The sequence below is a fragment of the Carettochelys insculpta genome, chromosome 2 (assembly GCF_033958435.1).
Source record: "Carettochelys insculpta isolate YL-2023 chromosome 2, ASM3395843v1, whole genome shotgun sequence".
Lineage (NCBI taxonomy): Eukaryota > Metazoa > Chordata > Testudines > Carettochelyidae > Carettochelys > Carettochelys insculpta.
The window spans coordinates 233,628,548-233,644,617 of record NC_134138.1 but is presented as its reverse complement, the minus strand read 5'-3'; the positions used below and the strand labels follow the sequence as shown (position 1 = coordinate 233,644,617).

Below are 16,070 nucleotides of genomic sequence, written 5' to 3'. Positions count from 1 at the left end.
TAAATGCATCCAGGGGTACTCTCTCAAGAGACAGGGCATCCACCACATTGGGCAGCCCTGTCTGCTGTGCTTCTGGGTGCCTGTTTTGTCGAGAGAGCAGCCAGACAGTCCGGCTGTTCTGTTGACAGAGCGGGGTGGCTGCGCTCTCTCAGCAGAAGTTTTGTCAAGCAATCTCTTCCAACAGTGACTTCTGTTGACAGAGTGCTGTAGCATAACCATAGCCATAACCATAGCCTAGTCATACCTTAGCCTTTGCTGCAATAAATTAAATAGACTGAGCTCTTGAGTCTGTGACTGTACAATGTGTTTTCTAATCCCTTAGTCATTCATGTAGCTTTTATTTGAACCCTCTGCAAATTGTCAATTTATTAAAGAGCACTGAAGCAGTGTTGGCTAAATACTGCCATTTTTACTCATGTTCGTTAGTACCTTAATCCATAAGGTGCTCCACAGAAGTCAAAGGGACAAATTCTGGAGTAAGGTACTAATCTATGTGACTTAATGTGGCCTTTGCCTATTTGAGAGATTTAAATGGTTAGATTAAATAATGTTACTGTAACAGAGACCATAAGTACGAAATAAGACACCAGAAACAGAAACCAGGTGGGAAAGCGTGATTTCAAAATTAGAAACATATGCCTTGAGAGCTGGAAAAAGTGTTACTTTATAATCATTCAGACACAGTGTGATGAGGCTGTTGATGTCTATGGGGAAACTTCTGTGAATTCTGACTACCCAAGGTCTGTTTTTTCTATCAGCCCAAAAGCACATGGAATAGAGGTGAAGCAAGATTGTTTTTTGTTGGTTTACACTGAAAACCATGGAAGCAGTGGCAGCGGCAGACTTTTAGTAAATGGAGCATGTACTTGGGTGTGGAAAGTATAAAAAGAAAATCTAATGGTTGTGGCACTAAAATGATCCTTCTTGATCAAAGGGATTCATGATACACGATAGTTCTTTTAAGAAAATGTGATAACAAAAAACGAAAATGAATTGAAATTGCAGCTGTTCCCCAGGCAGTAACTGGAGGTGGGAGGGGAGGGGAGAGCTTTCCTTTTTACCTGACTGGAGATGATTACAATGGAAATATTACTAGAGAAGCTACACTTCAAAATTAAAATGTTATGTACAGAGCTAATATAAAAATGTAAACAAAGAACAAGCAACCCCTCTTTCTGACAAGCAGCTTCAACAGAAAAACAGACTTCCCACATGGTTAAGTATATGATTAAAATTACAGGAAGGGTGCTGTATAAATAGTGATGTGAAATACTTTTAAATTCTTCAACTATGCTTTTAAGCGCTGGAATTCTGTGTCTGATGGAGGTCCCAATGAGTCAGTTGCAGCCCAGCTGGAAATGCACTTAAGCATACAGAGTGGTTAAACAATGAGGTTCAAAATTATGCAGAAGGCATTCACCTAGCCTGACTGGAATATCTGAACCTCTGAACAAATCCTTCTCAAACCAATGGTGCCCAAATGCTGATTTTTTTTTCAAGAGACAAATATTAGATTTCATTCCAATCCATAAAAGTGAGATTAAAAAAATTAGAGTGCTTACCTTAGAAAGGCAATGAACAAGAAGAGACATCATACAAAGGATATAAAACAATGACTTGTCTAGAGAAGCTAGATTGGGAACTTTTGTTACTCCTGTTTGATAAAAAAGTGGACCTTCACTGAAATTAAATGGTGGGAAATTCAAAACCAGTATAGGTTGAACCTCTCTAATCCAGCCTTATCTCATCTGGCAAAATCTGTAATCTGTCATAATTTGAGTTGGCCAGATGACTACTTATCATGGGTGTGGCCAAGTTTCCCATGGTCCCATAAAGTTTGTTTACAGCCACCAGTCCTGGCTCTCAGTGTTCTGTGCTGTTATCTAGCTGTAATTTACCCCTTAATGTCTTCTAAGAGCCCATTAAACAGTAGAACTGTTGGTAATCCTGCTAGACAATATTGACCTCCTGTGGTCCTGCAAATTCCCTAGTTCAGCACCAGTCAGGGCCTGAGGATGCCTAACTAGAGAGGTTCAACCTGTGTGAGGAAATATTTCCCCACACAATGTGTAATTAAACTGTGGAACTTCTTGCACCAGGAAGTCATTAAAACTTTACACTGAACGAAAATAAACATGGAATTTGATAATTATATGGATATCAAGAACATCCAGTTACCATAAAGAATTGCATTAATTTTGAAAAGGTTATTACACCTCAAGCTTTAGGGTTTAAGATAATCTTTAGTAATTATAGCCCAAGATGAGAACTAATGCGCGTGTCGGGGGTGGGGTGGCAGATCTATCTGGACTGGGTTCCGACCTCTCCTTGCAAAACATCTGTTGCTGACTACTGTCAAAGACAGCATATTGGACTTGTATTGTAATAACTTTAGGGCAGGAACTGTCTTTTTTTTTCTGTGTTTATACAGCAACTAACACAGCTTCATTAGGTCCCTGACCGGGCCTATGAAGAAGCTTGACAATATAAATAAATAATAATCAGTGGACCTTGAAGTTGATCCAGGATGGCATTTCTTATGTTTCTAAATGTACAACAAATTCATTGCATGTAGTAAAGAACTAATTCTGCCTCAAGGCAGTAACATGGAGACTTTAAGGCATTAATTTATTAGTCTGAATTACAGTAGTTCATTTATTTACATTTAAGTGATACTAAAGTAAATATTGCTAAAGTCTCATTATACATGACAGTCGATGTTTAGAATAATATAACCAATAAAACATTTTTCCACATTATTTTTATCCAAGAATGCCATGCTTTACCTGAGGGTTATCCAAAGTTCCATAGTAATATGAGGTATAAAGTAATTCTTCTTGTTAAATATCAGTAGAATTTAGAACAAAATTGTGTCTGCCTTCAAATAATGTCAAAATTAATGAAGCTGATCCCTTATTTAAAGTTCTAGCTGCACATTCATTGCTTAGATCACATTTCTCCCCTCCCCCATATATATTTATCAATGTTTCTATTTACTACTTAAATGTCTCAGAAATGTTTTGGAACCATATATTTTCGAAATCTCTTTGGCTCCAATTTATTCCTATGAATAGTTCAAACAATTTGCACTGGACCCTGTGGCACAATAAAAGTTGTTTCTGATTTTGTTCTTTCATGGGTTTTGAAAAACTGTCTGTGCCAGTAAGAAAACGATAGAAAGAATACCTAAAACATTTATTTTATGAAGACAACAGCACTAAACTTAACATCTGCTGCTCAGCTCAGAGTGTCTAAAATGGGATAACTATAACTGCAGGCAGATATTAAAGTTATCCAGCAGAATTTCTACATATAATTGATTTCAGAGCTGTCAAATGAACATATTCCATAATGAAATGAATGTATGCCATAATTTAAGAATAAGTTAAACCACTAAGATGATTATACAACTGAATGCATTTTCATTTAAGAATCTCAGAGATTTTACCATGCTGTAAAAACCATTAGAAAACATGTGTCTTTTCAATGACTTGAAGGCTCCAAAGGCCTCCTTATGAAAGATCAAAGATTAAAGGAAATACTCTACCAGTTGAATCGAAGTCTGCAAAATAATCTGGACAATTCTGAGTTGCAACTCTTCCAGCAGGTGTGTCATTCCAGCACAACCATCCATCCCACGTTCGGTTACAGAACAGACCTAGCCATTTAGGAAGAATGTAACAATTATTTGAAAAAAAAATCGCACTTAATCCACTGTGTTCTACTTTGTTCTGTTCAAAATGGCTATGTCTACATGGGCAGCTTCTGTCAACAGAGTCACTGTTGACAGAGAAACCCCAGAAAAATCTCTGTTGGCAGATAGTGACTACACACAAAAGCAGATTGAAAGAGCAATCTGCTCTGTTGACAGAGAGCAACCAGACTGCCTGGCCTTTTTTGAAGGAATGGCTGACCAGGAGCTCTGCAGACAGGGCTGCCCAGGGAACTGGAAGCCCTTTCTGTCGACAGAAGATTCTACACAGGTTCTGTCAACAGAACCCTGTCAACAGAGGTGCTATACCTGATTGGGAAGAGGTATAGTGCTGATGGCTGAACAGCTGAGTTTTTTCAATAAACTCTCAGAGTGCTTTAACCGTGTACACGCTTGGTGAGTGTTGTCAACAACAGCCCAATTTTGTCGACAGAAGCTGCCCAAGTAGACATGGCCAATCTGTTCACACTGTTTTACTCTTTCCAAGGTATCCCCCTTGCTGAAAAGCAATCTTTTTATACCAATTGAACAGAACATTCAAAATAGGGTCTAATTGTGCAAAAACAATTCATCAGTCCATTCATATTGAGCAAAGCTTTAGCTGATTTGAAGATTTAGGCACACACCTTCAGTTTTTCTGCAACTTTGAAAATCAGATCCTGGTTGTGCAAAGCTGGAAACTTAAACATTTAGGTTATGGTTACACTACAGCGGTCTGTTGACAGAATTCACCGTTGGAAGAGATTTCCTGACAAAACTTCTTTCAACAGAAAAAAACTTCAAACTTCTTTTTTTTTTCCTGATTTGTCCACTTTGATTACTGTTTTTGGTTCTCTATGCCTAAAATATTGTCTGTTCCGGTATGGCCATGGTCTGAAGAAGTGGGTCTGTCCCATGAAAGCTCACCTAATAAATTATTTTGCTAGTCTTTGAAATGCTACTTGACTGCTTTTTTGTCTTTCAACAGAGTGTGGCCGCACACAGAAGCCAATCAGAAGAACGCTCTGTTTTGTTGACTGAGATGACTGAGCTATTGAAAACACTGTACCATGGTAGATATTTTACGCCAGTAGATCTGTTTTCTCAAACTACATGCTTCCAAACTTAATTTTTCAGCTGAAATTTACTGTGAAATTGTTCTTTTTAGGACCTATTTGTTTTCTCATTATGTAAGAATCCATGTATGTTTATTTTTTCCCCATTATCAAGACAGATGTGCTAAGCTACTTATCAAGTTGTTGATAAACCACACTATTACCTCAGTGTGGAATACAATAACATACCCTCTGTTAGTTGTATTTTTTTTCTTTTTCAGGTGTTTTTTTCCAAGGGTCTGAAATATAGTTGTGTGTGTTTTGAGGAATTGGTTGGTAAAATCAAAAGCAGAGAAAAATAGCAGAAGGAAAGTGCAATTTAAATGAATTTCTGAAAGACACTGAACTCTGGACTGTACAGAAAGCTTTGACTTTAATTTTTAAAACATTTGTCATGCTTGAAATGGGAAAAATTTTGTTTTTCAATGCACCATAAAGCCATTATTTCAAGGAAAATAACCCAGCATTTTTTTGCACTAGACATATCAGATGTGCACATCTAAGTGACAAGACAGAAAAGCGACAATTTGAAGAGAATAATCAACTATAGCTGGCCCAGGAATAATACCAGGTTGAAGATGATGTGAGTGAGAGGGCATTCTCTAGTCCAGCATCATCTATGGGCTGGCATGATTTTAGTTAGCTATATGCCCACTTATCATGGGTGTGGCCAAGTTTCCCGTGGTCCCATAAAGTTTGTTTACAGCCACGAGGCCTGGCGTTCAGTGTCCTATGCTGTAATTTAGCTGTAATTTACCCCTAATTGTCTTCTAAGAGCCCAGTAAGTAGTGCAAGTGTTGGTATTGCTGCTACACAATATTGACCTCCTCTGGTTCAACAAATTCTCTGGGTTGGCACTGTCAGGTCCCAAGGGTGCCAGACTAGAGAGGTTCAACCTGTAATAATTCTCAGAGATTATATATTCCTTGTTTATAAAAACATCTTCTTTAATCCAATGTAGCTGTCATAAATTTGGCAGGTTTCGGTTTCATCAAATTATTCTTTGTTTTTACATTATGAGAAAAAAACATATCTGATTTGTCTTTTCTATACCATTCATAATTTTGTATACCTTTATCATGTCTTCTTTTAGTTGCGTTCCCTCTAAAGATTCCCAATATGTTTAATTTTTTCCTCACGTAAAATCTTGCAATTCCTGTAATCATTTTGTCTCCTTTCTCTAGCTTACTCTTATTTCTGATGTATCCTTTTTGAGATGTGAATGAGCAGCGATGAACAGAGTATTCCTAGTGAGGCTGTCCCTTCATTTAACTCATGACAGGATTATATGTCAAGTATTCTTTTCCACTGCTTTGCTTGTACACCTCCATATTTTGTTTGCTCTTTTGATCACTACTCTGCACCATTATCCTTAGATGTGTTGCAGCCCAGGATGGAAAGTGTGCCTATCCTACCTCCAAAAGCACACAAAAATTAACCACATTTTAAAAAAGAAAAAACTCCTCACTTTGTCCATGATCTGGTGCCTCTGAAATGTGACAGTAAAGGCAGCTGTCCATATTACCCACCCCTAAGGCTGGCACAATAGCTCTGGCTTTAGCAGATGTTTCATTGAACTGTTCACAATAATGCTTATGGCTAGATGGTTGCATTTAACTTAGAACATCTATACTAATTTAGAAACCAGAAAGGTGTCAGTCAGTAAACCAATTATGTATTTCTCTTGCCTCCCCCCGCCCTTTTTTTTTTTTTTTACCTTTTTTCCTGTAAGGTGGATCTCTGTTCATTCTCTCATAGCATTTGAACTGTGAATCTATTATCTTCTGTCGTACCAGTGAATGTTCAGTTACTACAGGCTCTAATGGAGGATCAGTATAATTTACAGTAGAAGTAAGACTTGGAGCCATTCTCTGCAGAAAGGAAAATCTGTTAATGTAAGTGAGTAAAACCAGGAGGAGAAAATCAAAAACATGAGGTTCAGAAACCTCTATTATCTTTTCTTCAAAGACCATTTATCTTCACATATACTTAGTATTTTTATGGAACTTTTATCTTTGGCAAAGTAAATTGTAAATATAGTAGTTTTCCTCTCCTATAAACTTAGCATTTTTACCACATTCTTTCCCTTCGACAAGATAAAAAGACACAGTAAAGGGTTAGAAACGTTTCACTTCTTGCATAGGCCTACAAGTACTTTTTAAAATCTGCCCTTCAGCAAGTTGCTGCACCCACCTATTTTCTCTAGCCAATGTATTTTTTCCATTGCACCCAGCATTGTGTATCTAAGTGCCCCATATTATAAGTCAATTGAAGTGAGTGATCTGAGTGACTAAGCAGATGCCACCCTAGCAGTCCACTGAAGTGCTAATGTCAGGCCTTTAAATCTTAGCTGTGCACATAAGTAAAATGCTGCAGATTTTCAAAAGCACTGAGTGCCTGTAGTCCTTTTCATTACAGTGGAATATACAGTGGTATTTACTCCACAGCACTGTGCAAGGATGGGACAGTGTCACACTATTCTACTGGAATTGTATGAATGTCACAACCATGCAAAATCTCTCTTGTGATTGGTCAGTGCTAGTGGGAGTGCACGCCTTGTTCCATACACTGCACCAGACCAGCTGTCTGGGCAAGTCTAAAGTGAGGTAGTATGGGGCTTTTGCCCCATTCTATTCCATCTCTGTTCTGTAATGTGCTCTCAATGAGAGGTGACTCGCATGAGCAGTTCCTATGCTACCTTTCTTGATTGACCTCCTACTTCTGCACAATGGCCATCACAATTTGGACTATAGGGGTTTGTGGGTCCTTGACATCTTTGAAAATGAGGCCACATTTGCTCAGGTGTGTACATTTTATTTTGGAATGTAACTCAAGGCACTCTGAGGTGAAAATTTAGGGCTCAACTTTATTATTCCAAACCTACTTTTCCTTGCATACTAGGAATGTAAACCTGTTGGATTTAATACAAGATTCCTTCTGGCTACGTCTAGACTGCAGGCCTCTGTCAACAAAACTTTGGCTGACAGAATGTGTGTGCAGACTGCAGATCTGTTGGAAGAGATCTGCTGCTCAGGAGCATTCTGTCAACGTCCCTGTGCGCCTCATTCCACAGGGAAGAAGGGATGCCTCGACAGAGGAAGTTTTTCCAACATTTAGCCATCTATATGGGGCCAAATGTCAGAAAGGCCTCTCCTGACAGAACTATTGGCAAAAGATATGCAAATTGCAGTGCCAATTGCAGTGCAGTCTAGACACAGCTGGGTTTTTTTTTTGCTTGTTCATTTATTTGTTTTTTGTTTTTGTTTTATTGTTTTTTTCCTGCACTGCATTCCTCAAAACCCAAATGCATGTTTGGCTTTCCCACAGAGGATTCTGAAAGTATGTTTCAGACAATATCTACTCCATTTACAGGTCACTCACTTCAAGCCAAAGGGATTTATAGGAATATTTGAGGATTTAAGCAGGCCTTTGTAGCTGCACAAAGAGAAAATACAACAATTTGCAAGGCTATTTTAATATCAACCTATTCCTCCAAAATAACAATTGTTCCTTATTGCTCAAGTAATTCTACAAACTATTGAAGTACAATGTTTGTTTCATTTAATACTGCTAGATCACTTTTAGATAATTTATAACATGTAGAGAGCGTTTGTAACACAGAAGGCAAAGACTGTATTTTATCACAATCTTCTGCTTTGAGTTATTTCATTTTAGCCCTCTAATTCCCCCATATCTGACTGAATTTACAATCTCATCTGCTACTAACATTTCAATTTTCACTAGTAAACAAACCTCATTTGGATATTTAAGGGGGACAAAGAACGTATTTTAATTCATTATATTGAAATAATGGTTTGAAATAAAAAAGATGGAAATAGGAAAAAGGGAGATATATTCTTGGTAGGTTCTATTCTGTCCTTTAAAATTTAGGTACTTACACTGCACCCTTCACTCAGTGATTGAGATATATCTGGGTGGTTCTGTTTGAATACTCAGATAAAATGAACTACTGTCTATAGAAGGAACAGACAAACACATAAATATGCCCCAGATTGCTGAAAAGGGAGTAGAACTCCCCCAGAGATCTTCCAAAACCACATAAGTAACAATCAGAATTCAAGCATCAGCATAATTTCAAGGAGGAAAGAGTGAGGAAGGCTAGAGAGACAAGATGAAAGAGTGGAGGGACAGAGCTTCTTTACAGGTAGCTTCTGCTTCTGGTGGCTTCCCTGCCATGCCTGGGGATCTGGGAAGATCTGCAGGTTTTGGGGGCAGGGCCATCTGATTGTTATGTGCATCATTTTCTTTCCCTTAATTTGGTTCTTCCTGGATCTGATCCCAAGTCCATTTTAACCAAACATAATCAAAACTAATTCAAAGATTAGCTATGCTAGAAGAGAGATTGAGAGGTCTGTGATCCCACATTATACATGTTTTTCCCCTAGATTTTTCCTTATAACAATTCAAATATGGGATAAAAGGGAAAGATATGAATTTATATGTTAGACTAATCAGCGTATGTTAAATAATTGAAAATCTTGCCATCTTTTTCTTTCTCACACACACACACACACACACACACACATCGGCTATGTCTAGACTAGAGGGATTTGTCAGCAGAAGTTTTTTCTGTTGGAAGATATCTTGCGACAAAATTTCTGTTGACAGATCTCATCCAGACTGCGGGGCAGATCAAAAGAGTGATCCACTCTGTTGACAGAGAGCAGCGGACTGCCCAGCCACTCTATCGGCAAAATGGCCTCCAGGAAGCCCAGCAGAAAGCATTGCCTGGTGTCCTGGAGACCTCTTCTGTCAACAAAAGGGTCCCTCAGAATGTCTAGGCTGGTGTTTTGTCGACAGATTTCTGTCAACAGCGGTGTTCTTCCTCGTAGCGAGTGGGGTACGGCTGTCAACAAAAGGGCTGTGTTCTGTCAACTTACTGTCAACAGAACACCCTTGGGAATCTGGCTGCTCTGCAGGTTTTGTCTATAAAACAGCTGTTTTGCGGACAAATCCCTCTAGTCTAGACATAGCCAGAGACAGAGAGAGAGAGAGAGTATTGTGCATTGACAAAGGCTACATTGGACTGAAACATCGTGTTCCTTGAAATTAAAAGCAAGAAATGCCAGCAGAAAGGAAATGCACTAATGGTACCTTGTAGTAGCTGAGGACATGATGATTTACTATTGTAAACCATTTTAGAGGTAGTGCTAGTCTGCATGTGAGTAGGACTCTTTTGAGAGAAAAGGCATCTTATATTTGAAGAGCAATTTTACAAACTGCCGCAAACAAAGGGATTTCTCCTGTTCCTAAAGAGGTTAATGGTGAAATTCTCATTGGTGTTCAATTAGATGAGAACACCCCAGCTGGTGGGTGGTCTTGTGTGTATGGTGTGTGGTAGGGTAAATGGCCTGAGAACTTACACCCTGCTTTGTTAATTTTGTATTTAGCACAGTGCCTTTTACCTATAACTATGTAATCTATAAGATCATTTAAACAGTACTGTATAATGTAACAAATGGGACTGTATCCTGGAGCTATTAGAAAAGGGAAGGGATGAAATTATGGCCTCCATTGAAGTCAATGTTAAAATTCTGACTGATTTCAGTGAGCTCTGGATTTCATCCAGAGAAACTGAGAACACAGAGGTGACTTTCTTGTGATAGTCTTAAAAACAGAAACTGACTTATGACATATAGTAAATCTGACCTGTACTTTGATAAAAACCATAACATTACTTTTTGATAAAATAATTCCAGATTTTCAAAGGTATTTATGCTCCTAATGTCTCTTGACTTTAATGGAAGTTGAGAATATAAAAGACTTTGAGGATCTGACCCATCATCACTGACATAAGCTGAGTTTTATTCTTTCAGCACACAATGAATCTTTGCACACTTTAGGCAGTTTTGCACAATTTATTTGTGTATTCATACCTTTGAAAATCTGACCAATGTTTTATTCTCTCTCTCTCTCTCAAAATCAGGTGAAAATTCAAGCACATAATCTGAGGATGAAATGTGAAATATTCATTTTTGGAGCATTAAGACTTTTCTACTGTATATGAGTGTTCCTCACAGGGATGAACCACTGCCTACACTCTGTTGGGCAGAAACAGGCCAGCCACACCTGCCCCCCAAGAAGCAGAAGGGTGGAACAGGACGTACAAAAGGCAGGTCCTGCTGCTCATTTGGGCTTGAGCCAGTGAAGTAGATAAACGCATCCCACCACTTCTGGGGCTTGTGCCCAGTGATGACCTCTAAAGCACAGAGGATCTAAAGGGGCACTGAAGAGCTGTTGGGAATGCCCTTACTTGTGTAACCTGAGGAGATGGAGGACCTACACAAAGTGAAGGTGTGCAGCAAGGAGGTCATAGGAGGTAGCCCAGGAAGGCAAGACAATAGTCCATTAGTCGTTCCAGGGCACTGTTTAATGTGTTGTGGTGGGATCCCACTGAACCGGTAGCAGAGTACTCCACCGCTGTTAGGGTCCTGGCTAGGACCCAGTGGAGTCAGATGTTCCTGGGTCCCTCTATCCTCTGTTACCAACCCCACTCCTGTGGTGGCTGCCTATTCTCCTTAGGCCAAGAGATCTGTGTTTGTCTCCCATGTGCCTGAGTTAGAGGAGACATGTTTGGTGCTCATCCCTGTCTGAGGCCCTAAGTCTCTAGACTATTTGGTGCTCCATCCTGCCTGAGTGTTAGAGCTTTCCTGCTCTGCTGCCTGGTGCTGCCTAGAGGGCCATGGCCTCAGAGGCTGTTAACTCCCCTTTGAGATGACTCTCCCAGAGATGCAGAAGAGAAGAAGCATGGCTCCTTTTCAGGCCTGATGGGGCATGTGGTTATGAGACTCTACAAGGAGCTTACACTGCACCTATCACTCTGGTATTAAATGGCTTGACCCAAAACACATTCAAGATATGGAGGTCTTTCCACTGATTTCAGTGGGTTTATGAACAGATCCTACACGCCGGGACTTAATTAATATATTTAATCATTTATTTTACATCTAGAATGAGGAGATATGTATTATCATTGCATCTTCAATTCTTGCTTTACGAGTTACTTAAAGTAAGTCTGACAGACTACAACAATGGGTTATGTATCTTTTCTCCTTGTTTGTATACAACAGGGATGGGAAACCTCCAGCACACCAGATGCGTGAGGTTCATTATGGTTAGCTCCTGCTGGGCCATGAAATGTTTTTTTATCTAAGCATCCTCACGCACAGCTGCTCACAGCTCCCAGTGGCTGTGGTTCACCATTCCCAGCTAATGGGACCTACAGGAAGCAGCACAGGAGGGGCTATCACTTCCTGCAGCTCTCATTGTTTGGGCACATTGAACTGCAGCCACTGGGAGCTGAGAGTGGCCTTCCTGAGAACACTCAGGTAAACAAACCATCTGGCAGCCCACCAATGGCTAAGCCTAATGAACCATGTCCAGCCTGTGGGGTGGGTGTTCCCCAGCCCTGGAATACAAAGAAGCTTTAAAGTCCCTAGGCACAAGTAGTGGAAATGACTTCATAACAACTTATGGTCCATTATTTCACAGTTATAGGCTCAGATACACATAGCAGTTTCACAGATAGGTCATACTGGTTCCCATCCAACTCAAATTAACTTCAGGGAACACAGGATCAGATCATTATTTCCTTGAGAAATTATCAAGAAATTTTGATAAAAAAACTAAATTTGGAAATTTACATTTGGAGCGTTGTAATTCAGTGCTTTTGCAATTAATCTCAAGAAGCTTTTCCCCCTAACTTCTCTTATGTCATGAAATATATTTAACAAGCCTAAATAATCATAGAATCATAGAATACTAGAACTGGGATGGACTTCAAGAGGTCATCACATCCAGTCCCCTGCTCTCACAGCAGGACCAAGCAAAATAAATACTCTTTTATTCAATTGATATCTGTGCTACTATGTGGATTTTTATTTTTCACAAGTTCATTACTGTATATTTTAAAAAAATCCCATCCATTAATTATTACAGGCGGAATTACAAATAATGTTGAAACGTACAGTAAAGTAGAATACCTTGAGCATTAAAATTATTCTTTATTAAAGAGAAATAAATATTTCACAAATTCATAACCAGGACATTTGGCACATGATGTCATTGATCAGTATTATTCCTTCTGAAGAAAACTGCTTAAGTGATGTCCCATGCAGCAGTTTAGCAGCCGTACATATGATGTCACTCCTAAAAGTCCAAGTAAATGACGTCATACATACGACCACCAAGCCACCACTCAATACATAACTGTCATAAGAAGATGAATTATCATTATGAGCAGAGTGCTGGGAATACTGATGATCTCTTTATACCTAGAACTGATAACACAGTCCAGATGAAAGCAATTTACATGTATTTGTCTGACTCTACTATGAATTATTTAATACTCTACAGGTAAATCCATCTGTTTTATTGATGCAAGATTTTCCACATTTGTACAACACAGCCTCTAAATAAATGAAACATAAAATTTAGTTGTTTCAGAAAATGCTTCACTTGACAAACAAGTCTCCAAAAAGGCCCCTACTCAATCACTAGTAATGATAAAAACATAAAAAAGTACTGTGTAAATTTTTGACTCTATATTTAGGAGCAAAGGGTATACTCAGAATATCTTTCTTTCCTCCCATCTCTCTTTTTTATAAATAACGAATAGTAAATTGGCAACCTCTAATACTGAGCTCAAATATGTATTATGAATTCTAGCCAAGTCAATAATGTATTAGTATTGGTTCTGGTGGCTGAAAAATGCCCTACAGATTCTCATTTAAATTGCTATATGCAATCCACTACATACCTATACTTTCAAACATTCAATCCAGTGGCAACTCAGTACAACTCAAGAAGGGTTGCACAGACTCTCTGGAACCTTGAATCTGGTCTCATGTTTCACCTAAGAAAGCACTGACTGGCTACAGATTGTAGATCCTACAGGGTCAGACTCCTCTTCTGTGGAGGTAGGATGGCTGCAGGACATTGACTACAGACTATTCACTGATGGTGTCATTTTCAAGCAAAAACATTGGGCTGGTTACCCATGTCTTGAGTTTCATTACAATGAGGATTGTCACTCCAAAACCAAGAGAAGAGATTGGCCTAGAGTCACCTATTTGTCTCCCAGCCAGTCAGCTAGCCCCAGGGCAGGGGTTAGAAATGATGATGCCACAGCATTGACAATCTGACTTTTGGATTAATATAGAAAGCAGCTGGATGGAACCACAGAAGAGGGCTATGAGCCACAGAACAGGTAGACTCATTTGGAAACTCGGGACCAACTCATCAGCAATTGGGACAGATGGTCCAGGAAGCATGAATCGGAACTCACAGCTCAATTAATTCACAGCAAATTGTAGTTTCAATGACTACAGCAAATCATTGGATCTTATCACTTTGGGCAGAGGCTACTGGAACTCTCAATCAGGTCAAAGAGCAGTAATCTCTGTATTTAGGCAGTGGGAACTACTGGATACATGGTATTATTGCTGGAGAATACATAGCTGTAACATGCCATAGGGGTCTCCTCTTGGAATTTCCCCCTGAAACAGTCTGAAAGCTTGTCCTGGATTTATAAAAACATTGCTTAGAGCCCTGTCCAATCGTGGGATTACCTCTTGCCTCCTCAAAGAAGAGCTGATGCCAGCTGGGGAAAAAAGTGATTGTCTGTTGCACCTGCATTAAGATCTAGAATCCACCCAGCTACTTCTCCACTACCTGACAAGTGTCCTCATGGACAGGATCTGGGGAGTTTAGGCAGAAGCCCCTGAAACCATGTCAAATCTGGATTCCACAGGCAGCCCACCCAATTCCAGTGATGATGGCATATTCTCTGGCAACCAATTGTCTGTCTTGTCTTATGGGGGATGGTCCGACCAGCTTCACAGCCTTCCTGGAGGGGCTCGAGTCTCAATTTCTAATGTATTATCCCCTGAAGAAGCTGAAAGTCAGGGTCCTGCTTAGCCAGATGTGCAGGGCTGGCTTAGAGGAAGTAAAGACAGGTAGAGACCTGTAGAGACCTACCAAATTCACAGTCCATTTCACTGTCAGGATTTCAAAAATAGTAAATTTCATGATTCCAGCTATTTAAATCTGAAATCTCACGGTTTTGTAATTGCAGGGATCCTACCCAAAATGGAGTTTGTGTGGGGATGGGGGAGGGGGGGTCACAAAGTTACTGTAGAGGATCTGTGATATTGCTACACTTACCTCTACCTTCTGATTGGTTGAGCGGTAGTCAGAGGGAGGGGTTCTCTCAGGTAAGTGCTTGCGAACAGGGTGGTTGCTAACAGGAGGGAGTTTTGAGAGGGGATCTCCTGGGGAAGGAGGGGGCAAACTACAGCACCTTTCAGTAAGTGGCTCTCTGGAATGTGTGGGTGCCTGGGTTTGGGGGTTCTGGGCCTGGGTTTGTCCGTTTATTTGGTCTTTGAAGTGCTGAGCTGTCTGTTTGTTTGTTTGAAAGGCCATGTGCTCAGGCTGCGTGCCGATTGGCTGAGCAGTAGTCAGAGGGAGGGGCTCTCTCAGGTAGGCCAGAGCTCTAAAGCCCTGCTGGCAAGCGACCGGGTGCTTGCGAACAGGGTGGTTGCTAACAGGAGGGAGTTTTGAGAGGGGAGTTCAGAGGGGGAGCTTAGAGGGAGCTAGTTACTTCTTCAGGTGTAAGGGGCAGCATCATCCCCAACTGCTGGCTTGAGCTGAGAGACCCTCTGCAGCATGAGGAGCGGGGGGTCGGGGGGTGAGATCGAGGGATGTCAGTGGTGGGCAAGAGGTTTGGGGGCGTCTGGTACAGCTGTGAGGATGGCAGCACCCACGGAGGCTGCTTGCACCGTGCTGGCTCAGATTGCATGGCTTCCAGGCCCAGTCCTGTGCTCCCTGCATGCACATGCCACACCAGATCTGTGGGGCTCCAGGGACAGCTGTAGCCAGAGGAAGAGTTGGTAGCTTTGGCTTGGACCCAGAGTGCAGCTGGGCTGCGAGATCAGCACCTTCCTGGAGGACGTGGGGCTGCAGCAGTGTGTGGCCAGGTGCGGAGAGGCCAGGGGAAGGGGGACCTGGGGGCAATGAGAACTGATAGGGGCAGTGTGGTGCAGTCGGGAGACATGGGAGTGGATGGGGGAAAAGAGGGAGGGAGGATCTGGGGGTGATGGTAGCTGATGAGAGGCATGGGGTGGGGAGGAGGGTCCTGGGGAGGTGAGGAGGTCGTCACGGGGAACTTTGGGGACATGTGGCGCCAGGGAGGTGCAAGAGGTAGTGGGACCGTACCCACGTTCTCCATGCCCCACTGCCTTGTG

The 16,070-nt window shown here is 40.8% G+C and overlaps 1 protein-coding gene across 1 annotated transcript in view; it reads right to left on the bottom strand.

The window, feature by feature from the left end:
• CALCR (calcitonin receptor) overlaps positions 1-16,070 on the bottom strand; it is a 268,591-nt gene that overhangs the window by 99,875 nt on the left and 152,646 nt on the right. The window contains exons 3-4 of the mRNA XM_074986222.1: positions 6,524-6,677; positions 3,548-3,658 (exon numbers count right to left, since the gene is read on the bottom strand). Coding sequence (XP_074842323.1) covers positions 3,548-3,658; positions 6,524-6,677 — 265 coding nt within the window. The remainder of the gene's footprint in view (positions 1-3,547; positions 3,659-6,523; positions 6,678-16,070) is intronic.